The 20,589-nt window shown below is 47.8% G+C and overlaps 1 protein-coding gene across 4 annotated transcripts; it reads right to left on the bottom strand.

Moving 5' to 3' along the window:
- Positions 1-1,330: 1,330 nt before the first annotated feature.
- Patz1 (POZ/BTB and AT hook containing zinc finger 1) lies at positions 1,331-20,582 on the bottom strand. Of its 4 annotated transcripts, none has more exons than XM_003478298.5 (5): positions 19,312-20,582; positions 17,688-17,751; positions 11,420-11,591; positions 4,183-4,320; positions 1,331-2,833 (listed from the first exon to the last, which is right to left on the bottom strand). In XM_003478298.5, exons 1-5 carry the CDS (start codon positions 20,580-20,582, stop codon positions 2,415-2,417), a joined length of 2,064 nt encoding a protein of 687 aa, XP_003478346.1. In that variant the 3' UTR covers positions 1,331-2,414. The 4 variants fall into 4 exon arrangements, with proteins under 4 accessions (XP_003478346.1, XP_003478345.1, XP_005007311.1 ...); XM_005007254.4 differs by having other exon boundaries at positions 2,612-2,833; positions 4,183-4,255; XM_003478297.5 differs by lacking the exon at positions 4,183-4,320.
- Between the last annotated feature and the right edge of the window lie 7 nt (positions 20,583-20,589).

Raw genomic sequence — 20,589 nt, 5'->3', positions numbered from 1 at the left:
ACCTCACCACTGAATGATTTGGTTCTCTTCCAACTCAATTTGCAACCAGAATCATAAAAAGGATCAAGTTCATGAACCAAGGCACCAATGTAATTAACAGTATTAAAGGTGTGAGTAATTTTGTGCTTAATTTGCTCCTTCGGTCTGTTCACTTTTCTCCTTTGTTTTCTTCTATTTGGAGATTAAATGTTGTTTCTACTAATCTAGGGGCTTCTCCTCTTCCCTGAGTTTTCTCAAGATGGTGAGGGTGCCTTAAATCTGCCTGTCCCTCTTGTTCTTGTTCCCATTAATTCTATGTTGTGCTTCTTTCTTTTTTGCTTGTTTTCTTCCTTCCTTCCTTTTTTTTTTTTTATCGGTACCGGGGATCGAACTCATGACCGCCTGCTTGCAAGGCAGGTACTTATGCCGCTGAGCTAAATCCCCAGCCCTCTTTCTTTCTTTTTTAAAACAGGGTCTTTCTCCCTGTAATTTAGGCTGGCCTTGAACTCACTATGTAACCCAGACTGGCCTTGAACTCACTATGTAACCCAGACTGGCCTTGAACTCAACAGTCCTGCCTCAGCCTCCTGAGTGCTACACTCAGCACTGTACTTATTTCTTGCTGTTTTTGCTGTATTGCTGCCCGTTTCTTCATATATTCTGTATTAATGGTATGAACAATTTTTTGCACAACATCGTGCAGATAATATAAGCATAAGGGATTCAAATTGCTAAGTTTAGCTGGGGATTTAGCTCAGCGGCATAAGCACCTGCCTGGCAAGTGCTAGGTACTGAGTTCAATCCCTGGTACCAAACTGCTAAGTTTAGTTAGAGCCCTTTGACTTTTTTCCCCCACAGATCTATCCTTAGGTCCTAGCTGGACACTATGTTAGATCTCCTCTAACTCCAGGACTTCTCTATCTCCCTGAGGCACAGACCCTGCTTCAGACCTTCCTGGACCACACTACCTACCCTCCTGTTGTTACTATCCCTTACCTTGCCTGGTTTTGTCCCTTATACTTACCTTTATTCAAACTCCTATTTAAATTTGCTCACTGTTGTGTCTCTCCTTAAGCTCCAGAGGCGTATTGTTCAGCATAGGGCCTGAACTCATGTTGGCTACACAATCAGTGAAGGGAAGTAATGAATATTTAAACAACTGGATGAATCCCAGCAGCTAACTCTTCAGTGGGAACATCCACTTATGGATTCCAGTGGAACTAGTGTAATGAAGAGGAAAGAGGGTGTCCTGGGATCCCAATCCCACCCCAGGTACAGGAGTACAGACTGCCCATCTCTGGGGCCCAACCTCCTCTCCCGGATGAAGAACTGGACTCAGGAGTAAGCTGAGTAAGGTACTAACATTTTTAATACAGTCTGATCAGTCAGTTCACATCACGAGCTCAACCTGGGTTTGCTTACATGGACCACAACCAAGGTACACAATTTCCCTGTTGGTTCTTTTAACTTTCTAGTTCCCAACAACATTGAAACCCCCTACCTTCCTGACCAGACTGGTATTTTTTTTTAAATTTTGCATAAAACTATTTCTTCCATAGACTTCAAACAATCAACTAGCCAAGTTAATTATGGTACACCTAAACGAAGTTTAATACTAACCCTAATGTGTGACTGCGGTTTACAAAGAGCTCTGTATCACCTGGGATAGCTTTCAGTAGCAATTCACTACAACTGGTCCTAAAAAATAATAACAATAATAATAATAATAATTAGAGAATTAAAACCCAACAGCAAGTTGAATGGTTAAAATCATGTAAAAACTGGAATTTGGGGTAAAGGCATCCTCAACAGCTGAGCTTGTCTAGAAGCAAAATGCTAACCTCCAGCAGGGCTCAGAAAGGTCTGGGGCCTTCCAGGCCAGGGGCTAAGCTCGGGGGTACTCTCAGAGGACACTTACCCCATGGTCCATGGATTGCTGTAGGCTTACGACGTCCTTAAAAACTGTTGGCCATTGAGGTTGTGTGGCTGGGTAGAGACCCTATTGTGATTTCTTTTGAGGGATACAGGATGGGCAAATGAGGAATTAAGAGAATTGGGAGGGGACCAAAATCTTTGAGGCCCCAAGATACCACAGGGTTTAGGAGAGGAGTCACTAAGAATTGAGCACCAGAAATTCTGGCTCCTGCCCATTAGAGAAACCCGAACTGGTGTTGCCTTCGAGGCCTTTATAGTGTTTTCTGCTTTTGTCCCATATGGGGTTTTGCAGGTATTTCTGCAGAGAATCAGGTGAGATCTATTTCTAAAAACCATTGGGGGAATGGGTAGTGGATAGGGAGTAGAGTTCAGGTTGGGGAAGAGTTAAAAATGAATAAAAATCTCTCAGCTACAGAACCCAAAGACATCACATCTCTCCGCATTCACAGCATTGCTCGGCAGTCCCAGAAGGCTGTTTCTGTGGGGCCGCAGCATTTGCCTCACTTCCCCTCAGGGCCCATGGGCTGCTGGTCCACCTCAGGATCTACTAAAGATGATGCAAACGCCGACTGAACAATCTGAAACCCAAAAGACTCAAGGAGTGACATGTTCTGCTGCGGGGAGAAAGGTGAGCCAAGAGTAGGGCCCAGGTCCCCTAGGGGGCCCCCAAGGGCCCGGACATGCACCTTCTGGATGTGTTTGTTCAAGTAGGACTTAGAGCGGAAAAAGCTCCCACATTCAGGACATGGGTACTTCTTCTCCCCATCAGACTCCATTTTGATTTTAGGAACTGCCATGTCACAGGAGAAAGAGCCATTGGCACTCTGCTTCTCTGGTGTCTTCAGGTCACTGGCATCTGAGAGGTCACCATAGGAGTCAGAGCTCTCAATCGGATCCTGATGTGAGCATTTCTGGCCTTCTATGAAAAAACAAAACACAGGAGAGAGATGAGGCTAGGCTTTGGAGATGCCCACTCCTGGAGGGGCCACAAGAGGCCAGTTCACAGGCCTATGGAGGGCGGCAGTGGCAAGCCATTGCCCTGGCAGAACCCACAGAGGTTCCAGCTGATCAGTCCAGGAGCCTGGAGTGCCTATGAGGGTGAGACAGCAAGATCCTGGGGCCACCAGCCTCCCTTACTGTAGATTCTTCATGCATGTGCACATGTATCACTCACCATATCTCAGCCTGCTTCAAGGAACGGGTATACGGTGAGGACCTCTACAGCTTCTGCTCAGAATAACTCAAAGACTTCCAACTCCTAGGTGCTCTGGGGGTACAACTCTTGTGAGGATGCTGAGCAGGTATACCAGTGGCCTTCTCTACCGCACCAGACTAACCATAACCTTTGCAAGATAGGCAAAACCAGAACCATTAGGTCCTCCACCCCTATCCATGGCTCAGACAAAAACCAGCCCAAACATAAAGCCCTTATCACCTTTCTTTTGCCAAAACTCTTCCAGGACCATGCAGCCAAAGCATACAGATTAAAAATCACTCTGAACAACTCAGCTGGGTATCCCCACTCGGGGGCCAGGAAAAGCTAGGCCAAAAGATGACCCTCACTGCTTCACCTTGCCTGGGCCACACTAAAGTCCTCTACCAACTAGCAGTTTCCTCCCTGGGTCCAGAGCCATACCAGGATGGGAGGTCTGTGATGGGAGCATGGAGCATGCCATCTCTGCCATCTGCCAACCCCTGGCCTCATCCTGAGGCAGCAACAACATGACACACCACAGAACAACCTGAATCAACAAACAAAGGTGGCTCTGGGGAGCTCTCTGCAACCCAACTTGAGTCAGCAATTTACTGCCATGCATCTTACGAACGCAGCCAAAAACTCTGGAAAGGGTCACACATAGCAACCAACCATCTCTATTATGGGAGAAGCCAGTCATTGGCTCCCAGTAACCCACACGTCAACAGAGGGCAAAGCACTCAGCTGCAGTTCCACACCATCCTACAGGGCAGCAGGCAATGGACAGGCCCAGAGTGACTCATCATGCAAGGTTCCTCTTCCTGCCCTGGGGCATCCCTCCAAGGATCAGATGGTGAGGGCTGACCAGGATGTAGGAAGGAGGGCTGGAAAGAGGAGGCAGGGGCTGGATCTCAGCACTGCCCTAAAGCCTTACTACTCACTGGCCTGGAGTGAGGTACCCAGTGACATCTATCCTGGAGGCCATCGCCATTCAGGCCTCCCCATGCCCGGCCCAGCGCCCCCACAACACAGTCTGCGCAGAAAAGCAAAGTGCAGAGCAAGGGGTCGCTTGCCTTTGTTGCCATAGGTCCTGGCGCAGTGGAACGCTGCTCCCCCATTCGGGATGGGCTCCTGGTGCCTGGAGACCTGGGGAAGGGGAACACCGTGGTGGGTTTTAACATGGACCTTTAAGTAGGAGGCAGAGGAGAAACCTAAACAAGACAAAAGGAGATGAGATCCCGCAGCCAGCAAGAGATACCTCTCTGTTTTCCCATGTCTCCTCTGGCCGGTCTGGCTACTATTCCCAAGTCAGCTGCACCAGAAAAGGCTCCCCTCTTTGGCTCAACACAGCACAACCACATGAGCCACATGGGTTGGGATGAAGGTTGGCTATGTCCACAAATCAGCTGTTCTGTAGAACCTACTCTGCAAGGCTGTATTGAAGGGCCCAGGCTGGCTGCCTTATAGGATGCCCTGAAGTTCTGCTCCTGCTAGGCCAGAGGCCAACTGCCTCTGGACTTGCTTGGTATGATAGTAACAAAGGTTTGGAGCCAGGTGTGGTAATGTACACCTCTACTGCCAGCAGTCTGGAAGGCTGAGGCAAAAGTATAAATTTCAATCCTACATAGGCAACTCAATGACTTAGTGAGACCTTGTCTCAAAATAGAAATGAAATAAAGGGCTTGGGATATAGCTCAGTGTGAAGGCCCTGGGTTCAACCCTTAGTACTGGGAAGAAACAGGGAGAGAAACAGAAAGGGTAGGGGAGGAAAGGAAGAGAAGGATAGCCAAGTGTAGTGGTACACATCTGTAATCCCAGCACTCAGCAGGCTAAAACAGGAGGATTGCCATGAGTTTGAGGCCATCCTGGACTACGTAGTGAGTTCAAGGCCAGCCTGAGCTACATAGCAAGACCCTGTCTGAAAAAGCCACAGGGAAAAGAAAATAGAGAAAGAGAAGAAAGGGTGGTTTGGGGCCAGGGATATAACTCAGCCGCATAGCATTTGCCTGGCAAGTACAAGGTCTTAAGTTTGATTCTTAGTACCTGCCTCCTCGCCTCCGAAAGAAAGAAAGAAAGAAAGAAAGAAAGAAAGAAAGAAAGAAAGAAAGAAAAGAAAAGAAGAAAAAGAAAGAGAGAGAGAGAAAGACAGACAGAAAGAAAGAAAGAAAGAAAAAGAGGGAGGAAGGAAAAAAGGAAGGAAGGGTGGTTTGAATGGATGTTCCACAATCCCAGGTCATCTGTAGGACCACAACGCGAAATATGGTCAGACAAGTATGTAGGGCTACAGGGCAAGCACAGGCCTCCAGCTAGCACAGTATCTACTGCACAGATGTTACAAGGAAACTGGACAACAATCCACATGAAGGTAAATGGAATTCCCAAGGAATGCCTCAGGGGTTCCTCTTCTGGCTGTTAGAATATGTTCTGTTTTGCCAACTTTCCTGCCTTCACAGTAACTCTTTTATTGACTGCTTAGACCTTTTGAAAAACAATAAAAGGAAATCATGTTAAAGGGGCACAATCATCTTATCCATAGTAGTCTTTTTCGTCTAGTGTGGAGCACCCACCAACTTCACTTAGAGAAGAAAACTAAGATGATCTGTTTGCTTTTATTTTGAGAGAAAGACAATACAGCCATCTTGTCACTGCTCCTAGATGCTTCAGTCAGTTTGAGCCTTTAAACATCTCAGGCCGGGAAGAGTCAATCTTGGGGCAAGGCAAAGCAGAGTCTAAGGACACTGAATCAGTTAGGCAGTGAAAGAATTTCACCTTGGGTTTCACAGGAGGAGATATGCCATCAAACTCCATTGTGAGCCAGGATCAGAGAGTCCCTTTACCAGGAACCAAAGGTTTTAGTTTAAGGCCCCTTTGGGGTGCCAGTGGCTTGATGGTGTCCTTTTAATCCACTCTAAGTCTGGTTAACACATTCTCAGTACTTTTATACCCTTTTAAAATTATATGGTCACAGGATCACAGTGAAATCCTCTGCTAAAGGGTCAGAGGCTGGGGTGTACCGTGTAATCTTTGCACAAAACTTATTTTTAAAAATGTCTGAATTGGAATAGCATTTTGAATGCTACTGCAACTGTAATAAAGGTTCATCTTTAGCAAATGCTAATGGTGAAGTGGAGACCAGCACATTACATGCATTAGTCTGAAGAATTCCCCAAACACCTTATGTTTGGGAAATTATTATTATTATTATTATTATTATTATTATCGTCTTTTTTGAGATGGGGTCTTGCTATGCAGTTCAGGCTGGCCTTGAGCTCACTTTGTAGCCCAGGCTGGTCTCAAACTCCCAACGATTCTCCTACCTCAGCCTCCTGAGTGCTGGGATTACAGGCGTCAGCTACCATGCCTGACAAAATTATTATTATATTGATTTTTTTTTTTTTTTGATACTAGGGATGGAACTCATGAACTTGCACTTGCCAGGTGGGTGCTTGCGCCACTGAGCTAAACCCCCAGCCCAAATTATACTGATTTTAAAGAGAAAGATACAAGAGGTTTGAAGTGAAGTAACTTTCAGTCACATGTACAGTACTGTTATGAAGTGGCAGAGCTACAACCCCAAGACTATATGCCCCCCCCAGAACTTGCCCTTTAACCACTGGCAAGACCCTAAAATGGCCCTATGTCTTGGCCCTGAGCCCTAGAAACTTTTTTTGAATTTTATGCAATAAGTTTTATTTTCATGGGGCTGGGGATTTAGCTCAGCGGCATAAGCACCTGCCTTGCAAGCAGGCAGTCGTGAGTTCGATCCCCGGTACCGATAAAAAGGAAAAAGACAAAAAAAAAAAAAAGTAGAAAAAAAAAGTTTTATTATCATTAATGCTTTGCCATAATGGAAGGTGCTAGTAAACCAGAGGGCTGGCCTGTGGGAAGCTTATTTATCAAATACTCCCAATAATAGCATCTGTTGGTTTCAGATGGAAATACAGGAAGGAGAATTCGCCTTCCTTTTTCAACACAGCTGCTTTAAAGAGCCACTTGGACAAAGTGTTCCAGTCCTGCCGTGTCTGATGGAGTTAGTTGTCTTACACTGCAACTTAAAACAGTTAGCCTGGGGGCAGTCACTGGAGGTCAGGACAACTGCTCAAATAAACATTGCTAAGAGAGAGGCTGCAGTCAGGAATGAGTAGACAAGACTGATGGGAAAGAGGTTCTCAGTCCTGCCTCTTAGGCTGGCCATGTGGGAACCTCCACCTCCAATACCAAGTAGAACTGGGAGACATGGCCCCTAGAGACCCATCATGAGATTCCCAAAACTTTCTGAATGTGATGATGCTACTTCAGAATGGAATTTTTTCTTTGGTTTTTAATTCCTTTCAGGGCTTTTGAAGTAGCATGAAACCCTCCCCATGGCATGCCAGGACAGGCCCATTGCAATCAAAGTGGATGGGGAAGGAGGTGGAAGTACCCAGGAATTATATTTACTCCTTGGAGGGAAAGTTATACCAGAAGACTACAGCAGAGCAGATGCTCAATAAAAACTTCCTGTGTTTTCCTGAAAAACAGTCTGAGAAACACGTGGCTGGGTTCTCTTGACTTTTACCCCAGCTGTAGATTGTACTATCTATAGCAAAACCACTTGGCAGGGTGGCAAGAATGGATCCACAGCTGCCACTTAAAGCCTAAGATTTAAACACAGAGCAACTCGGGAGCCAAGTGTTGGGGTGAAACAGAAGCTGAGTTTTTGAACAGAACACATCTTTGAAGCCAGACATGGTTAGTCAGAATTCTGAAATTCACCCACCCTATTCACCACTGATTAACCAAAAGCAAAAAAAAAAAAAAAAAAAAAAAAAAAAATCAGCTTGATGCAGGCATTCATGTTAGGCATACATGTGACTGCTAAACAACCAGCAAGCCACTCTCACTCCAGAGAGGAAGAGTTTATTAGCAAAAGGCCACTGCTTCTCACTTGCATTTTCTTGCTTGGTGTCCCTGCAATTCACATATCAGACACAAATTCTCCTTCGGCAGTTTCTGCATCTGTGTAAGAACTGGAGACTGCTATTTCCATGTCCGTATTCTGGAGAGGCCATATCCAGCTGTGCACATAGTGGAATTGCGTCAGTCTAAGGGAATGCAGCTTACCTGCATCCATCTACATGTGAGCTCACCTTTTAGGCAATGATGTTTGACTCTAAATGTGTCTGTCAAAGGCAGATTCCTGACAAACTTTCCCTCTTCCCAGTACATAGACATATGTATAAATACCTTGCTATAGAAAATTTTTAAAAAGAAGAAAATCACCAGGCCTAGTCTTTCTCTCCTTTGTACTGTTCAACTCAACTGATCTCCTCAATCTTAGAATGTGGGAACAAGCTTTTCTAGCCATAACACACCCTCTGTAGGAAATCATCTTCTTCTACAAATGGTAGATAATACATGCCGTGATATGTCTGTAGGACACAGGGTCATCTGTCTTTTAAACTTGCATGCCAAGCACTTGTGGAGCTAGGAGCTCATAGGCTGCTTCCCTCTTGCCTACTCTTCATAGTGAAGCGTCATTTTTGAGGTAAAGACTACAAGGCAAGTCTTTAATTAAACTGACTGATAAGCAATTATTAGACTGAAGGATCCCAAAAGGCACCTGGAAGTTCAACTGATTTAATCTTAACTGGTCTAACAAGCAGACTACCTTAAACCTTTTGCTTCAACCTTTGCAGAGATAAAAGACTTCATATTTACTTATTTTCCAGTGCTGGGATTGAACCCAGGGCCTCACACATGCTAGGGAGGCATTCTAACAGTTACACCCCCAGTCATAAGAACATTCAGTTTTGGTCAGATGTAGGAGAACATGCCTATAATCCTAGCTACTTGGGAGGCCAAAGCAGGAAGATCACAAGTTCAAGACCAGCCTAAGCAACTCAGCAAGACCCTGTCTCAAAAAGGGGTAGGAGAGTCTTCTCAGGATAAAGCTCAATACTCCCTGGGCTCAGTCCCTAGTACGCATTTTAAAAAATCAGTTATCTGAGCAAAGCCTTGGTAATTTTAGGACAAATGATGACACAGGGCTCTGGATTCTGATTCCAATGTGTCAATACAGGGTCTCTCTACTTAGTTTAGGCTGGTTTTGAACTTGTAACAATCCTGCATCAGCCTCTCAAGTGCTAGGATTACAGGATTCACCACTATGTTCAGCTGGTCTCTTTCTATTTCTGTCCAAGAAATGAGACCACGGGTAGTACTGCTCTTCTGATAAAACACTAAAGTCATTTTCCAAGTACTCAGTGTAGGTTGGACCACAGCTTTCTCTTGTCTTCTTGGAGGAATTACATCTTGCTTTGATTGTGGAACCACAAGATATTTACTTAGCCTGTGATCCAGATCTAATGTTGGCTTTTCTGAAAAAAGGTAGGCTCTGTTTTTACTCTTTTGGATTCTCTACCCCAGGCATACAGTTTGTGGCTGTTGCCCAAGTCCTCTGTATTAGCTCTCAGGGAAAAAATCCTGACATACAACAGTTACTGACTTTGCCACATCAGCTCTCTGCTAAATGGGTCAACTTTTCCAGCTGATCTCTGCTGCTATCAGCTCTTTTCTCCTGAGCTGGATTCCCAGAGCCCTAGGTCTCCCATCCTACTCTCTCATCTGGGCTAGGCTTTCTAGATTTTGTCATTAGCATCTTTCTCTGCTCTTACTAGTTCTCAGCCTCTAGTCTCCGACTCCAGTTCTGGGACTGGGAACTTGAACACTGAAAACTTGACAAAAGGCATGCTAATAACACATTACAGAGGGTTTAGTTATTTACCAGGAAGCCAGGTCAGAATGAAAGAAAGAAAAGAAACCTGCTTTTTTAGGTCTGGGGCAGCCTTAGTAAAGGCCATCCTGATAACTCTTTATCCACATACAACCCTACTGCTTGTTCCCCAGAGGACGTTCCCACCAGAAATGGGCAGTGACATGTCAGGAAACAGGATGGACAGCTTAAGCAGCTTTAATTACCACTGCTCTACTTTCACAGCAGGTTTCCTGGTGGAACAAACATTGACATTCATGAAAACCCCCAGGTCTGCAGTACTGAGGAGGCACCCAATTCTAAGATAGTAAGAACACTCAGGTACTCAGTGATCTCCCTCCAGCAAGAACCTCAGGGCACATGGAAACAGCACAGGTACCCAGTGAGTCCAGATAAGACCTGCAGGGGCACCATGCCTCGTCTACAACAGAGCTCAGCAAAGAGCATTTTCCTTCCATCAGTACAAAGTTTAACGGTTGGCCTTTGTGAGTTCAGAGAACTTCTCTACCTACTTGGTCTCTGGGCCCCTCATAACAATCCTGTGACAAAAGAAAAGAGGGTGTTCTTTACCCCATTTGAAAGAAAACATTGAGGCTTAGAAAAGAGGAAGGGAGAGCTCAAGGCCACACAGTGAGGGGCTGAGACTAAACCCAGGGTCCTCTGACTCTCAGTTCAGTGTTTAGGTCACCAAAGCATACCTCAGACTCTCAGCAATGTTGGAACAAGAGTGCCCCCGGAGATTAAGGACATTCCAGCAACATCCCCAACCTGGCCAAAGCAAGTGCACCATGCAGAAGCATCCTCACATCCACATTGACAGCTGCGCCAATCTCCTTCAGCACAGATCCGGACTGATGAACTGATCAACCCACACTGACACTGCTTGCAAAACACAAACTTCCAGCAATTCCAACAGCCAGCTAGAACCAGCAGAATCTCAGGGACAAGACTAACTTCATCTATCACAACACTGCTGCCACCACTAGATGCAACCTAGGCCAATCTCTTCGCCAAGCACACTGTCCTGCTCAGAGCATTTTCCACTTCCTCTCTTGTCAAGGTCACAATCTAATTGAATTTGGGATCTCTTCTGACCATTTATGCTAAGAAGTTTCTGACTCTCCATCTTGACCTCCTTCCCTGGCAGCTAAATTGCACATGTCAGTAAACCAGCCAATAAAAACTTTGAAGCAGGACTGCTTTTTATTCCACTTTGGAACCTAATGACTCCCCCGCCAACCACAATAGTTCAAGCACTGTTTGCAAAAATGCCTCCATCCTGCCACCTAAGCAGCAGGTATGTTTGGGCCCAAAGCTAGGAGTCACCTGTCTCAGGCCTATTTGCTGGTCTCCTGGGATCTCCCATTTCAAGCACTCTTAAGCTTTGTGGGCAGGAAGGGGTTGCAAATGGCTAGCTGGGTTGATGAAAACATTTGTCATTCAGTGAGAAGGGAGGGCTTGCAGAGTGTAGCTGGAGGCAGGGTGGTCAAGACACCTTTGAGCTTCCAGCACAAGTTCAGACACCTCTGGAAATGAGGAAATAGTGAGGAAATTACCTCCATTACAAATACTGCAGAAGTTGCTGGGTCCCTCGCTGTGCTTCTTCAGGTGGTCCGCCATGTATGCTGCCCGCAAATACTTCCCACACACCTGGCAGGGCACCTTGTCTTCATGACAGGCTAGATGTGAGCGCAGACGGTCTCGTGTAGCAAAGGAAGCATTGCAGGTCTGAGGGCAAAAAGGAAAACAAGATGAGGTGAAACCAAGCATTCTATACTTGACTAATACATGTGAAGCAAAAATAGCTCCTGCCCATTGTATGATTTCCTTTAGAATTAAGAGCACTATGGAGTTTGGCTCATAGTCTTTACCCAGAATGCCAAGCGGCCGCTCTTATTTCCTAAAATTCCTCACAGGAAACCAGAGCTGGAATTACAAATTCTTTACCATAGACATGCCCGGGACATAGCAAGCTAAATTCTATGCTCCTCTACAAAGCAAGGAATTAAATATTTATTCATCTTTAACCATTAATCATTGACTTTAGGTACACAGACTGTAAATGAATTACACATGAGTTACTGGCATATAAGCCAGTCTTCCTATCCTCCACACTGAGGTTTTCCTTCACTGCTTTATACAAAGATTTCAATTTATTCATCTTAGTCAAAAGGGACATTAGTCTTGGTCTCAAGGAAATGGAAAGGCAGGACAAAGCCCAGAGATAACTTCTCATATTTTCAACTTAAATTGAAAAAGCAGCCTATAAAATGATAGTGCCAATTCTGTTAATATGAAAATTAGCAGAAAGAATGAGCCCAAGGAGGATCTGAGGCTTCAAGGGTGTTTGTGAAATGCTCAGGTGAAGTGTCCAGCAGTAGCAAGGATGATGACGCAGCCACTGACTGAGCAAGCCCCGGCCTTAACCTGTTGGAAGCATTTGTCTCACACACTCCACCTTACACCAGTCCCCCAAGACACACTGTGTGAGCACCTCCAGGAGCACACGGCCATCAAAAATCAATTCACTGGGGGCTGGGGATTTAGCTCAGCGGCGTAAGTAACTGCCCTGCAAGCAGGTGGTCGTGAGTTCAATCCCCAGTACTGATTAAAAAAAAAAGAAAAAAAATCAATTCACTGCATAGGGGCAAGTGACTAAAGAGCTGAAGGTTAGCCATCTGTGCCTTGGGGACCAGGCCCCAGGTCACCAGACTTCTCCCAAGACTTGAGGACGTAATACCACACAAGGCATTCTTTCTTCCCAACCTCCTTTCCTCTGCTGGGTGTGCAAAGAGTAACAGAAGGCCTGAGAGAGGCAAATCCAGTAACTTTCAAATTATTTGGGCTCCATGGAGGTGCTTCAGGGATTCTGGTCAGGTATAACTTATTTCTTTCCTCCATGTATGCAAGTGTGTGTTTACTGTTTTAGAAATGTAAGAGAAAGCAACATTCACCTTAGCACTGCAGGATATCTACTAAACCACTGAAGAGCGACAATCCATCAACTTGCTAGAATGGAGCTGCCTCTATTATCTGTGGAGAAGGGGCCTCTGAGAACCTGAGATCTTGAGGTAAGTGCCTGAACATGATCACCACATACAGATTTTTATCCATCTCATTACCTTTCAAAGCAAGGTACCCATTCCAAATACTTGCACTAAAATCCTTGCTACACCTAGTCATTGTCTTTTTAAGTGAATGTTACAAATTTGGAACAATTTATACTAGTGAAACTGCATTTGTTTTGTGTGTGTGCAGGCGCACATTATTCATTTGATTAACAAGGAAGCTAACCTCAAAAACTGAACTTGCTCAAAGCACAAGACTCAGCTGCTGCACAAAGTAGCAGTCTAAACGCCCTCCCTGTTGTCAGGTCAGTACTCCACCAATTTTCTCTGGTTTCCTGACATCTTCCTATCTTTTCCAACTTAAACACTGGGAAAAAAAAAAAAAAAAAACACTGGGCAAATGGAGGCTCTAAGAGGATACAGCAGAACTCTGTGTGAACCAGCCCAAAGCCTGTGCTCTTACCATCTCCAAATTCAGGAGACTTTGGAGCTTGTGAGTGAAAGGTCTTGACACTTATTGACAGAGTATATTTGGTACTAGGACTTCACTGGCAGGGAAGGATGGCTGGATTTGTGCAGAGATTTCCAACACTGAGGTGACATAGAAAACATCCTGGATACTTGGGTCCTATGGTCACAGGGGGGCCCACCTCAAAGGTCACAGAGATCTCATGTCCTGGTGATGGGCCACATGAGAAGAAACTCACAGCCCATTTATCCAGGAACAAGAGCTGGCTTTGCCAGGCAATGACCCCAAGAGCACATTCCAGTGGTGAGGGGGAATGTGTTCTGAGCCTTACAAGTGGAAAGAACCGGTACAGACCAGGTGTAAGAAAACGGAGTGGAAAGCATACATTCAGGATTCTGTCTTTCACAGTCCCTAGGAGAGGGAGCCACGCGCGGGCTATGAAAGAGATGCCATGTTTCTCTTGCCAGCCTTCTTGTGGGATCTCTCTAAAGGCTTTGCCTGTCATGCTTTGATACCAGAAGATGATGGACAGCCAACCCTCAATTACCCACAAGTGGATTATCTCTATGACGATTAACCAAGCAACATTCAAATCCCAGACTGCTGACTTGACCCACCTCATCCTCCAGATTATTTCTCAAGAAACAAAAGCTAACTTTAGCTGAGATAACTTAATAAGTAAGTAATATAAATCTACTGCTGGAGGAAAAAATCCACACATGTACAACAAAAACTTTCATTGTGTTCCAAAACTAAGTGATTGCTGGCTTTTCTGTGCTAGGAAGGACCCTCTGTGGCTGGAGTCCCCAGGGTTTTCTGGTAAAATGTGGAAGTATGAGTCCAAGTCTAGGCCTGCCAGAAGCTCAGAGAACACAGAATATGAAAGGCCAGGCCATATAACCCAAGAGAGAAGTGGCTGAGGGAGAGAGATCTCAATGGAGATATCCAGGACCTCCATGCTGGGTCTACTCAGGAAAAAGTACTCCCTGTCCTGGAGACAGGGAGAAGACAGAGGCATCTTGAAGAGAATACAGCCAGCCGTCTGCAGAATGCTTACTGCCTGTGTGCTTGGGCAGCATGCCATTGTTACAAGGCAAACCTGACAGGTCCTGGTGCAGCCCTCCTGAGTTTGGGTCATCACTGAACACTGAGCCAATCATGCCTGCTTCCCACATTTCTTTAACTTTTCTTCATCAAGAAAACATCAAGCAAGTTAAGAACATCCCCCAAGCCTAGTGGTCTTCAAAGTCTGATTGCCTAAAGGGGCATTTTGAGCAACCCTGTAAAATCTAAGGGCAGTAGTTAAAAAAAAAAAAAAAAAAAAAAAAAATCCCTGGAGCTGGGGATTTAGCTCAGTGGCATAAGCACCTGCCTTGCAAGTAGGCAGTCATGAGTTCGATCCCTGGTACCTATAAAAAAGTTAAAAAAAATCTAAGGGCAGTGTATGGAGATCTAGCTCCATGGGCTGTATAAGTCTCCTTTTTGAGTGTTCCTCAATTCACTCCTTTTCTAACCAGTCTGAGAAATGGGGCTGTTAGAAGGAAAGAAAGATCTGAGCTGCTCTAGCCTCTCAGCTTCAGGCTGAATTCCACATAAATCTCGCAGTGCCTGGGGCATGCGGGTAGTTGAGACTCAGACCCAGCCTCACTTCATGCCTCTACCTTCAGATGGCTTTTCCCCGATAAGCTGAGGCACCAGTCTCTATACCTGGCTCCTTTCATCCTCTGCAGGGTCAAGAGTAGCTAGAGGTATGGCTTGTGCCCAGCATTTGGGGGTGTGAGGAACCAGATCCCAGACATCTGTACCTTCACCTCTAACGCTTTCAGTGTGCCACACCATGCCAAACAGATGCCTCTGCAGTTTAATCAAGCTCAAGCATAGCTGGCTGGCCAGCCCAGAGCATGAGAGTCACCATGTATTCAACTTCTTATGGGCTACCTGGCTAAACATGGACCAGCAGATCTGGAAGTATGTGCTGAAGGGGTAGGGCAGCAGTGGATTTGTACACCAAGGGACAGTGATGTCAGTGTTATGACACAGACCAAGGACAAAACACACAAAGCCTTAAAAGTTAGAATGAAAACTTTATCATTACTCCTGTTCTCCCCGCGGAGCCTGCGGGGGCTAAGTAAGGGACACACCAATAGGATCTGGAGGTTCTACATCTCTTTTATCAGCTCATAAAGCCACATTTTGGGGTAGCCTAATATAAAGCCACATGTTAGTTTAGTTCCTGAGCAGACCAACTAAAAATTAAACCTCAAAAACATGAAACACTAATTCACTGCCAGAAATGAAAGCAGGACCTATCTGAGCAGGAAGGGAAGAGGGCAGCACAGGTGACCCAAGTTGAAGTTGTACCAGAGGCTTCTCTGGAGGCAGATTCAATCCCAGAGTGGCAGGAGGGGTAGCCAGACCCTGTTCTAGACCCCATGCCAAGGGAGGGGAAACAGAGAAGCCAGTGGCTTAGTTCCTGGGATATCACCAATCTCAAAAATACCCTGGCAAGGACAGATGCCCAGGGGGGCCACCTTTTAAGGAGGGAGGGGTAGAGAGCCCAGAAAGAAACTTGGAGGCTATAGGGGGAATCCAGAAAGGTTCTCCTTGCTACTACTATCTGGGAGTCCTGAGGGGAATAAACTCCAAGTTATCCCTGGAAGCTGAGCTGGGCAGTGGGCAGAAACCACTTTACCGGCCTCTCCCACAAGCGGGGGTCTCAGGCCAGCCACCACTCACTTCCTCTACCATTAACCCTCTCCAGAGAAGCCAATGCTAGCCTACAGGCCACTGGGTGAAGGCCCGGCTGCCTTCTGGGGCGGTCCAGCCCTGCCTTAGATATCCCGCCGGGGCTGGGCAGTAGAGAGTGTTGCTGGAGTGTGCTGGGCCCAGGTTTTCAAGGGCTGGGAATGACTTTTTTAGAGAAAGGGAAAAGGCGGTGTCAGGAACCGAATGGGACGACCTCCACAAAGCAGGCTGGGCAAAGTCCCATGATGGCAGGTCGCTAGGAAGAGGTTCCAGGGGCGGCAGGCCGCTGCTGCTCCCAACCCACACCTGGAAAAAGGGCAGAGAGTGCAGGTTACCCCCCCAGGCCACTGGGCATGCCCCCACTGCCCTCTGGGCTCCTCCTATTCTGCCCGGGCTACTCAGCACACTACCTGGGAGAGTCAGAATGTGCTGTGATGAGAAAACCAAGGGACAGAGAAGGCAGCAGGCAGAGACAGATCCCAGCAGGCCCACCCTGGGTCATCCTTCTTGGGAAAGTCTGCCTTGCCGCTGTCTGTGAACACTGTCCATACTGGCTCCTTGGCTCTTTGCCCTACCACAGTGCATCCACTCCTCTGTACTGGTATCCAGGAACCCTGCCCTTTTGCAACCAATTAGCTAAGGAGAAGCAGCTCATCCCTGCTAAAGATTGTAGTGAGTGCCCTACAACTTTATCTTGCCCTCAGGAAGCACTGGCAGGAACTTGGCACAGGCTAGGACTGTCAACCAAGGAGAAGAAAGAGGCGTGTTTTCCATTCACACAGAAATATTCAGTGGCCAGGAAAGAAAATTCAATTTTCTGGGTACTAGCAGGACCCCTAAATACTATTCAAGCAGATGTGGGTAAGAATCTGACCCAGTGTTCCCTACCTGCTGTTACTACACAGACTGCTCAGGGGAGGGCAAGACCCTAGCTCGACAGTCCTCCAGAAACCCTGGCTGTTTGTACATATGGCTTAGGAAAGGTTAAACAGGTGCCAGTACTCAGAAGACCACCTATTCCCTACTTCCTGCACCTCCTCCCCATCCCCAACAAAGGAGCGGCCCCAGAAAGAGCACCACTGCAGTCAGATAAAAGGAAGAGTTATTGGCTGGATCATGAGGAACCCTTTCAAAATCTCAGCAGTCCCTGTGAACTGCTGGGAACCAGCAACCTGGCCCAGCAAGGTGCTGGATTCCTGGCCCAGCAGGTGCTGGATCCCCCAGGACAACACTTGTGCAATGTAGTCCACCATCGAAGGAGCCAACGAACACCAGGAGAAGGAAGCCAAGCAACGGAGTAAAGATGAAGACAGGAGGAGAACCAGGACCAAGCAACCAGGAAGGACGGAACACCAGTCAGGGAAAGAAGGAGGACTGAGATAAAGAACAAAGGAGGGGACAGGAAGGATAGAGACAGAGCAGGGAGGTATGCAAAGCAGTGGTCAGTCAGCAGGCCCCAGCACACACAGCACCTCGCTCATGGGCACAGCTGAGAGAATAGCAACATTCTTCCGCCCATCTTTACCCTGGCCCAACCCCTACCTGACACTTGTGAGGCCGCTCAGAAGTGTGCACCTGCTTGATATGTCCATTCAAGTGATCGGGCCTGAAAAAAAGAGAGCCAAGAAGGACTTTAAAACAACATATCAGCCAAGTATGGTGGTGTATGACTGTAATCCCCGCACTCAGGAGGCTGAGGCAGGAAGATCCAGGCGAATTCAAGGGCAGCATGGATTACATAGTGAGTTCAAGACTAGTCTGAACTACACAGTGAGACCTTGTCTCAAAAATAAATAAATAAATAAATAAAACAAGATTTCAAGATGGGGCACAAACTTGATTGGGCCAAATCCCACCACCCAAATCCACTGCTGGAAAAAATCCCTCTTCCTCCACCCAGTACGACAAAGACAATCACCAACCAGCTCTGGCTCCATAGGCCTAGGCTTTTCTGCCCTGGTTTTCTCTAGAGGGGGAAGGGAACATTTGTCTCTGATCTTGCCTATGTTCCCCACCCCCCAGCAATTCTCCCTAACAGAAACTCAAAAGATTTCTAGGACTGGAGGCTGCAGCTTTAAAATGAAACAGGGCTGCCTTGCTGCAGCCTTCCCGGGAGGGGGGTGGTGTGATTCATTGTCCAGACTAAAGCCCCTTACAAACTCAGTGTTCCCCTCCCCCAGCCTCTCCCGCCACAGCAGCCAATGAATGCCACCCGGATGGAATTCAGTCCCCAGAGGCCATCGATGGAGCCTTAAGTCCCCAGCTGGGCTGGTAAGCCAGATGCCCGCCAAAGCAGGTGGGCAGAAGCTGCCTGACCGGTAAGACTGGTTCCTGTGGGGCCTCTTTGAGGGAGTTCAGCATCCCTAGGTTCACACACAAGGTCCTCAGGATTCAAGTTAAAATCACCTTTCTATTCTGACAATTCTCTATAAGAAAAACAAAACAGCCTTCTGTGTACAGCCAAGTCCTCAGTTCCTCACAAGGCTCACCTAGAAAGTAAATCTAAAAAGTGGTCTTGCCCTCCTTCCAATCTGTCCAGAGAACATATGGAGGATCTGTGGGTTCCTAGGGCTCTGGAACCACCAGGTCTGAGCAGATTAAAGATTATGGCATTATAAGGCAACTCTGGGTGCCTGGCTCTGTATCTGGATCCCAGAGTCATGTGAGATGCAAAGCTGGAGCCTACTAGATCCAGGATCCCTAGTGCCCTGTGCTGGAGGGTCTGGTGCCTTGGGAGTGTAAGGAGTCCCAGATGCACTTGTTCCAGTTCCTCCCTCCACAGCCATTCGGAAAGGAAACTCGAGGGAGGAGCCCAGCCTCCTGCCCCCAAAACAGGGCCCCATGCCTGGTGCCAGAAACACAAAGGGATCCTAGGGAGAAGAATGGCAAGGCCTAGTGGCTGTGGCCTGAGAAATCCAATCCCTTCCCACAGGCCCCAAGGAGGAGAGACAGTAAGGCAAGCTTACTGCCAAAGAACTTGCCTAGAGGAAGAGAAAGCAGCTCTTGGCCACACCATCTCAAAAAGAGGGCCCTTAAGACACTTTCTTAAAACTGGCATGGACCTTCAAGGACTAGTGACCCACCCCACAACAGGTTCCACATCCCCAGGTCTGGGAACTGTCTCATGAGCTGGGACTAAGAAGAGGGTGGGGGCTGCCCTTCTCACCTGGAGAAGCCTTTCCCACAGCTCTGGCAGATGTAGGGCTTGCCCACAGACCCATCATGGGACCGCACATGGTAGGACATGCGGTCTTTTCGCTTGAACCGCAGCCCACACACGGGACAGGAGTAGGGCTTCTCCCCTGAGTGGGACAGCTTGTGCCGGTTGAGATGATACACGTCACGGAAGATCTTGCCGCAGATCTCACAAGCCACCTGCTTCCTTGCCCGGCTCCTCTTTCGGGGCCCATCGGGGTCCTCAGAGATGGGTAGCCCATTCTCTCCCAGCCTTGGAGGAGGAAGATCGATGTAGCCCAGCTGGAGGCTGGTGACACCATGCTGGGCCTCATGCTGCCGGAGCCGGTTGGCATCAGTAAACACCTTCCCACACAGGCCACAGGGAAGGATGCCTGCCTCCCTTAGGCCCCCAGGAGACCCTAACATTGAGTCCAGCAGGTTGGCCTTCCTTGGGCGGCCCCGGCCTCGCTTCCCAGTCAGTGGAGGGGTGCTGGATGCCACACTGGGGAATGGGGAAGTCAGCAGTTGAGGGGACAAAGGTCCAGCCACCATGGGCAAGCGGTCCACCCCAGGTAACACAGGCAAGGAGGCTTGGCTCGAAATGGCTGCACCAGCAGCTCGGGCAGCTTCCTCTTCAGGCTGCATGCTGCCTGCGATGCCATTGCTGTTGGCAGCCAAGGCTGCCCCGTTGGTCATGTCCAAAGGGAAACCCAAGTCAGAAGTCCCGGGGGGCCGAAAAAGCATGATGTCTGCCCGGGCAGGGGGCACCAGGATCTGCACGTTAGACTGTTTGATGACTTCCTGGCAGATCTCGATGACCGACCTCATTAGCAGGAACTTGGCAGCCGTCATGAGCTCGGGGAAGCTCTCCAGGCGGACCACGATGCGGGAAGTATAGGCAAAGTCCAGAATGTCTCCAAACACCTTGGAGCTGATGGTGTGCATCTCAAGCTCTCGGCTGCCCCCGGCCCCGCCGCCTGGGGCTGCCGCTGCGCCCCCGACATCAGTGGGACCCCCGTCAGCAGCTCCGCCGTCGCCCAACTGGGCGCTGAACACCGACTCAAAGTACTCGCTGCAGGCGGCCAGGACGGCGCGGTGGGCTGGGAAGCTCTCATCGCCTACCCGCAGGAGCACGTCGCAGAAGCGCCCGCCGTTTTTGCGCTGCTGGTTCAGATTGTGCAGCATCTCCGTACTGTGTCTGCTCACCTGGTAGGTGTAGCAGCCCGACGGGCCGCAGGAAGCGTCGTTTACCCGCTCCATGGCCGCC

This window comes from Cavia porcellus, unplaced genomic scaffold (genome assembly GCF_034190915.1).
Source record: "Cavia porcellus strain 051 isolate PalLab524CR breed Dunkin Hartley unplaced genomic scaffold, mCavPor4.1 scaffold_16, whole genome shotgun sequence".
Lineage (NCBI taxonomy): Eukaryota > Metazoa > Chordata > Mammalia > Rodentia > Caviidae > Cavia > Cavia porcellus.
The sequence above is the reverse complement of the archived record's forward strand: the minus strand, read 5'-3'. Positions and strand labels throughout refer to the sequence as shown.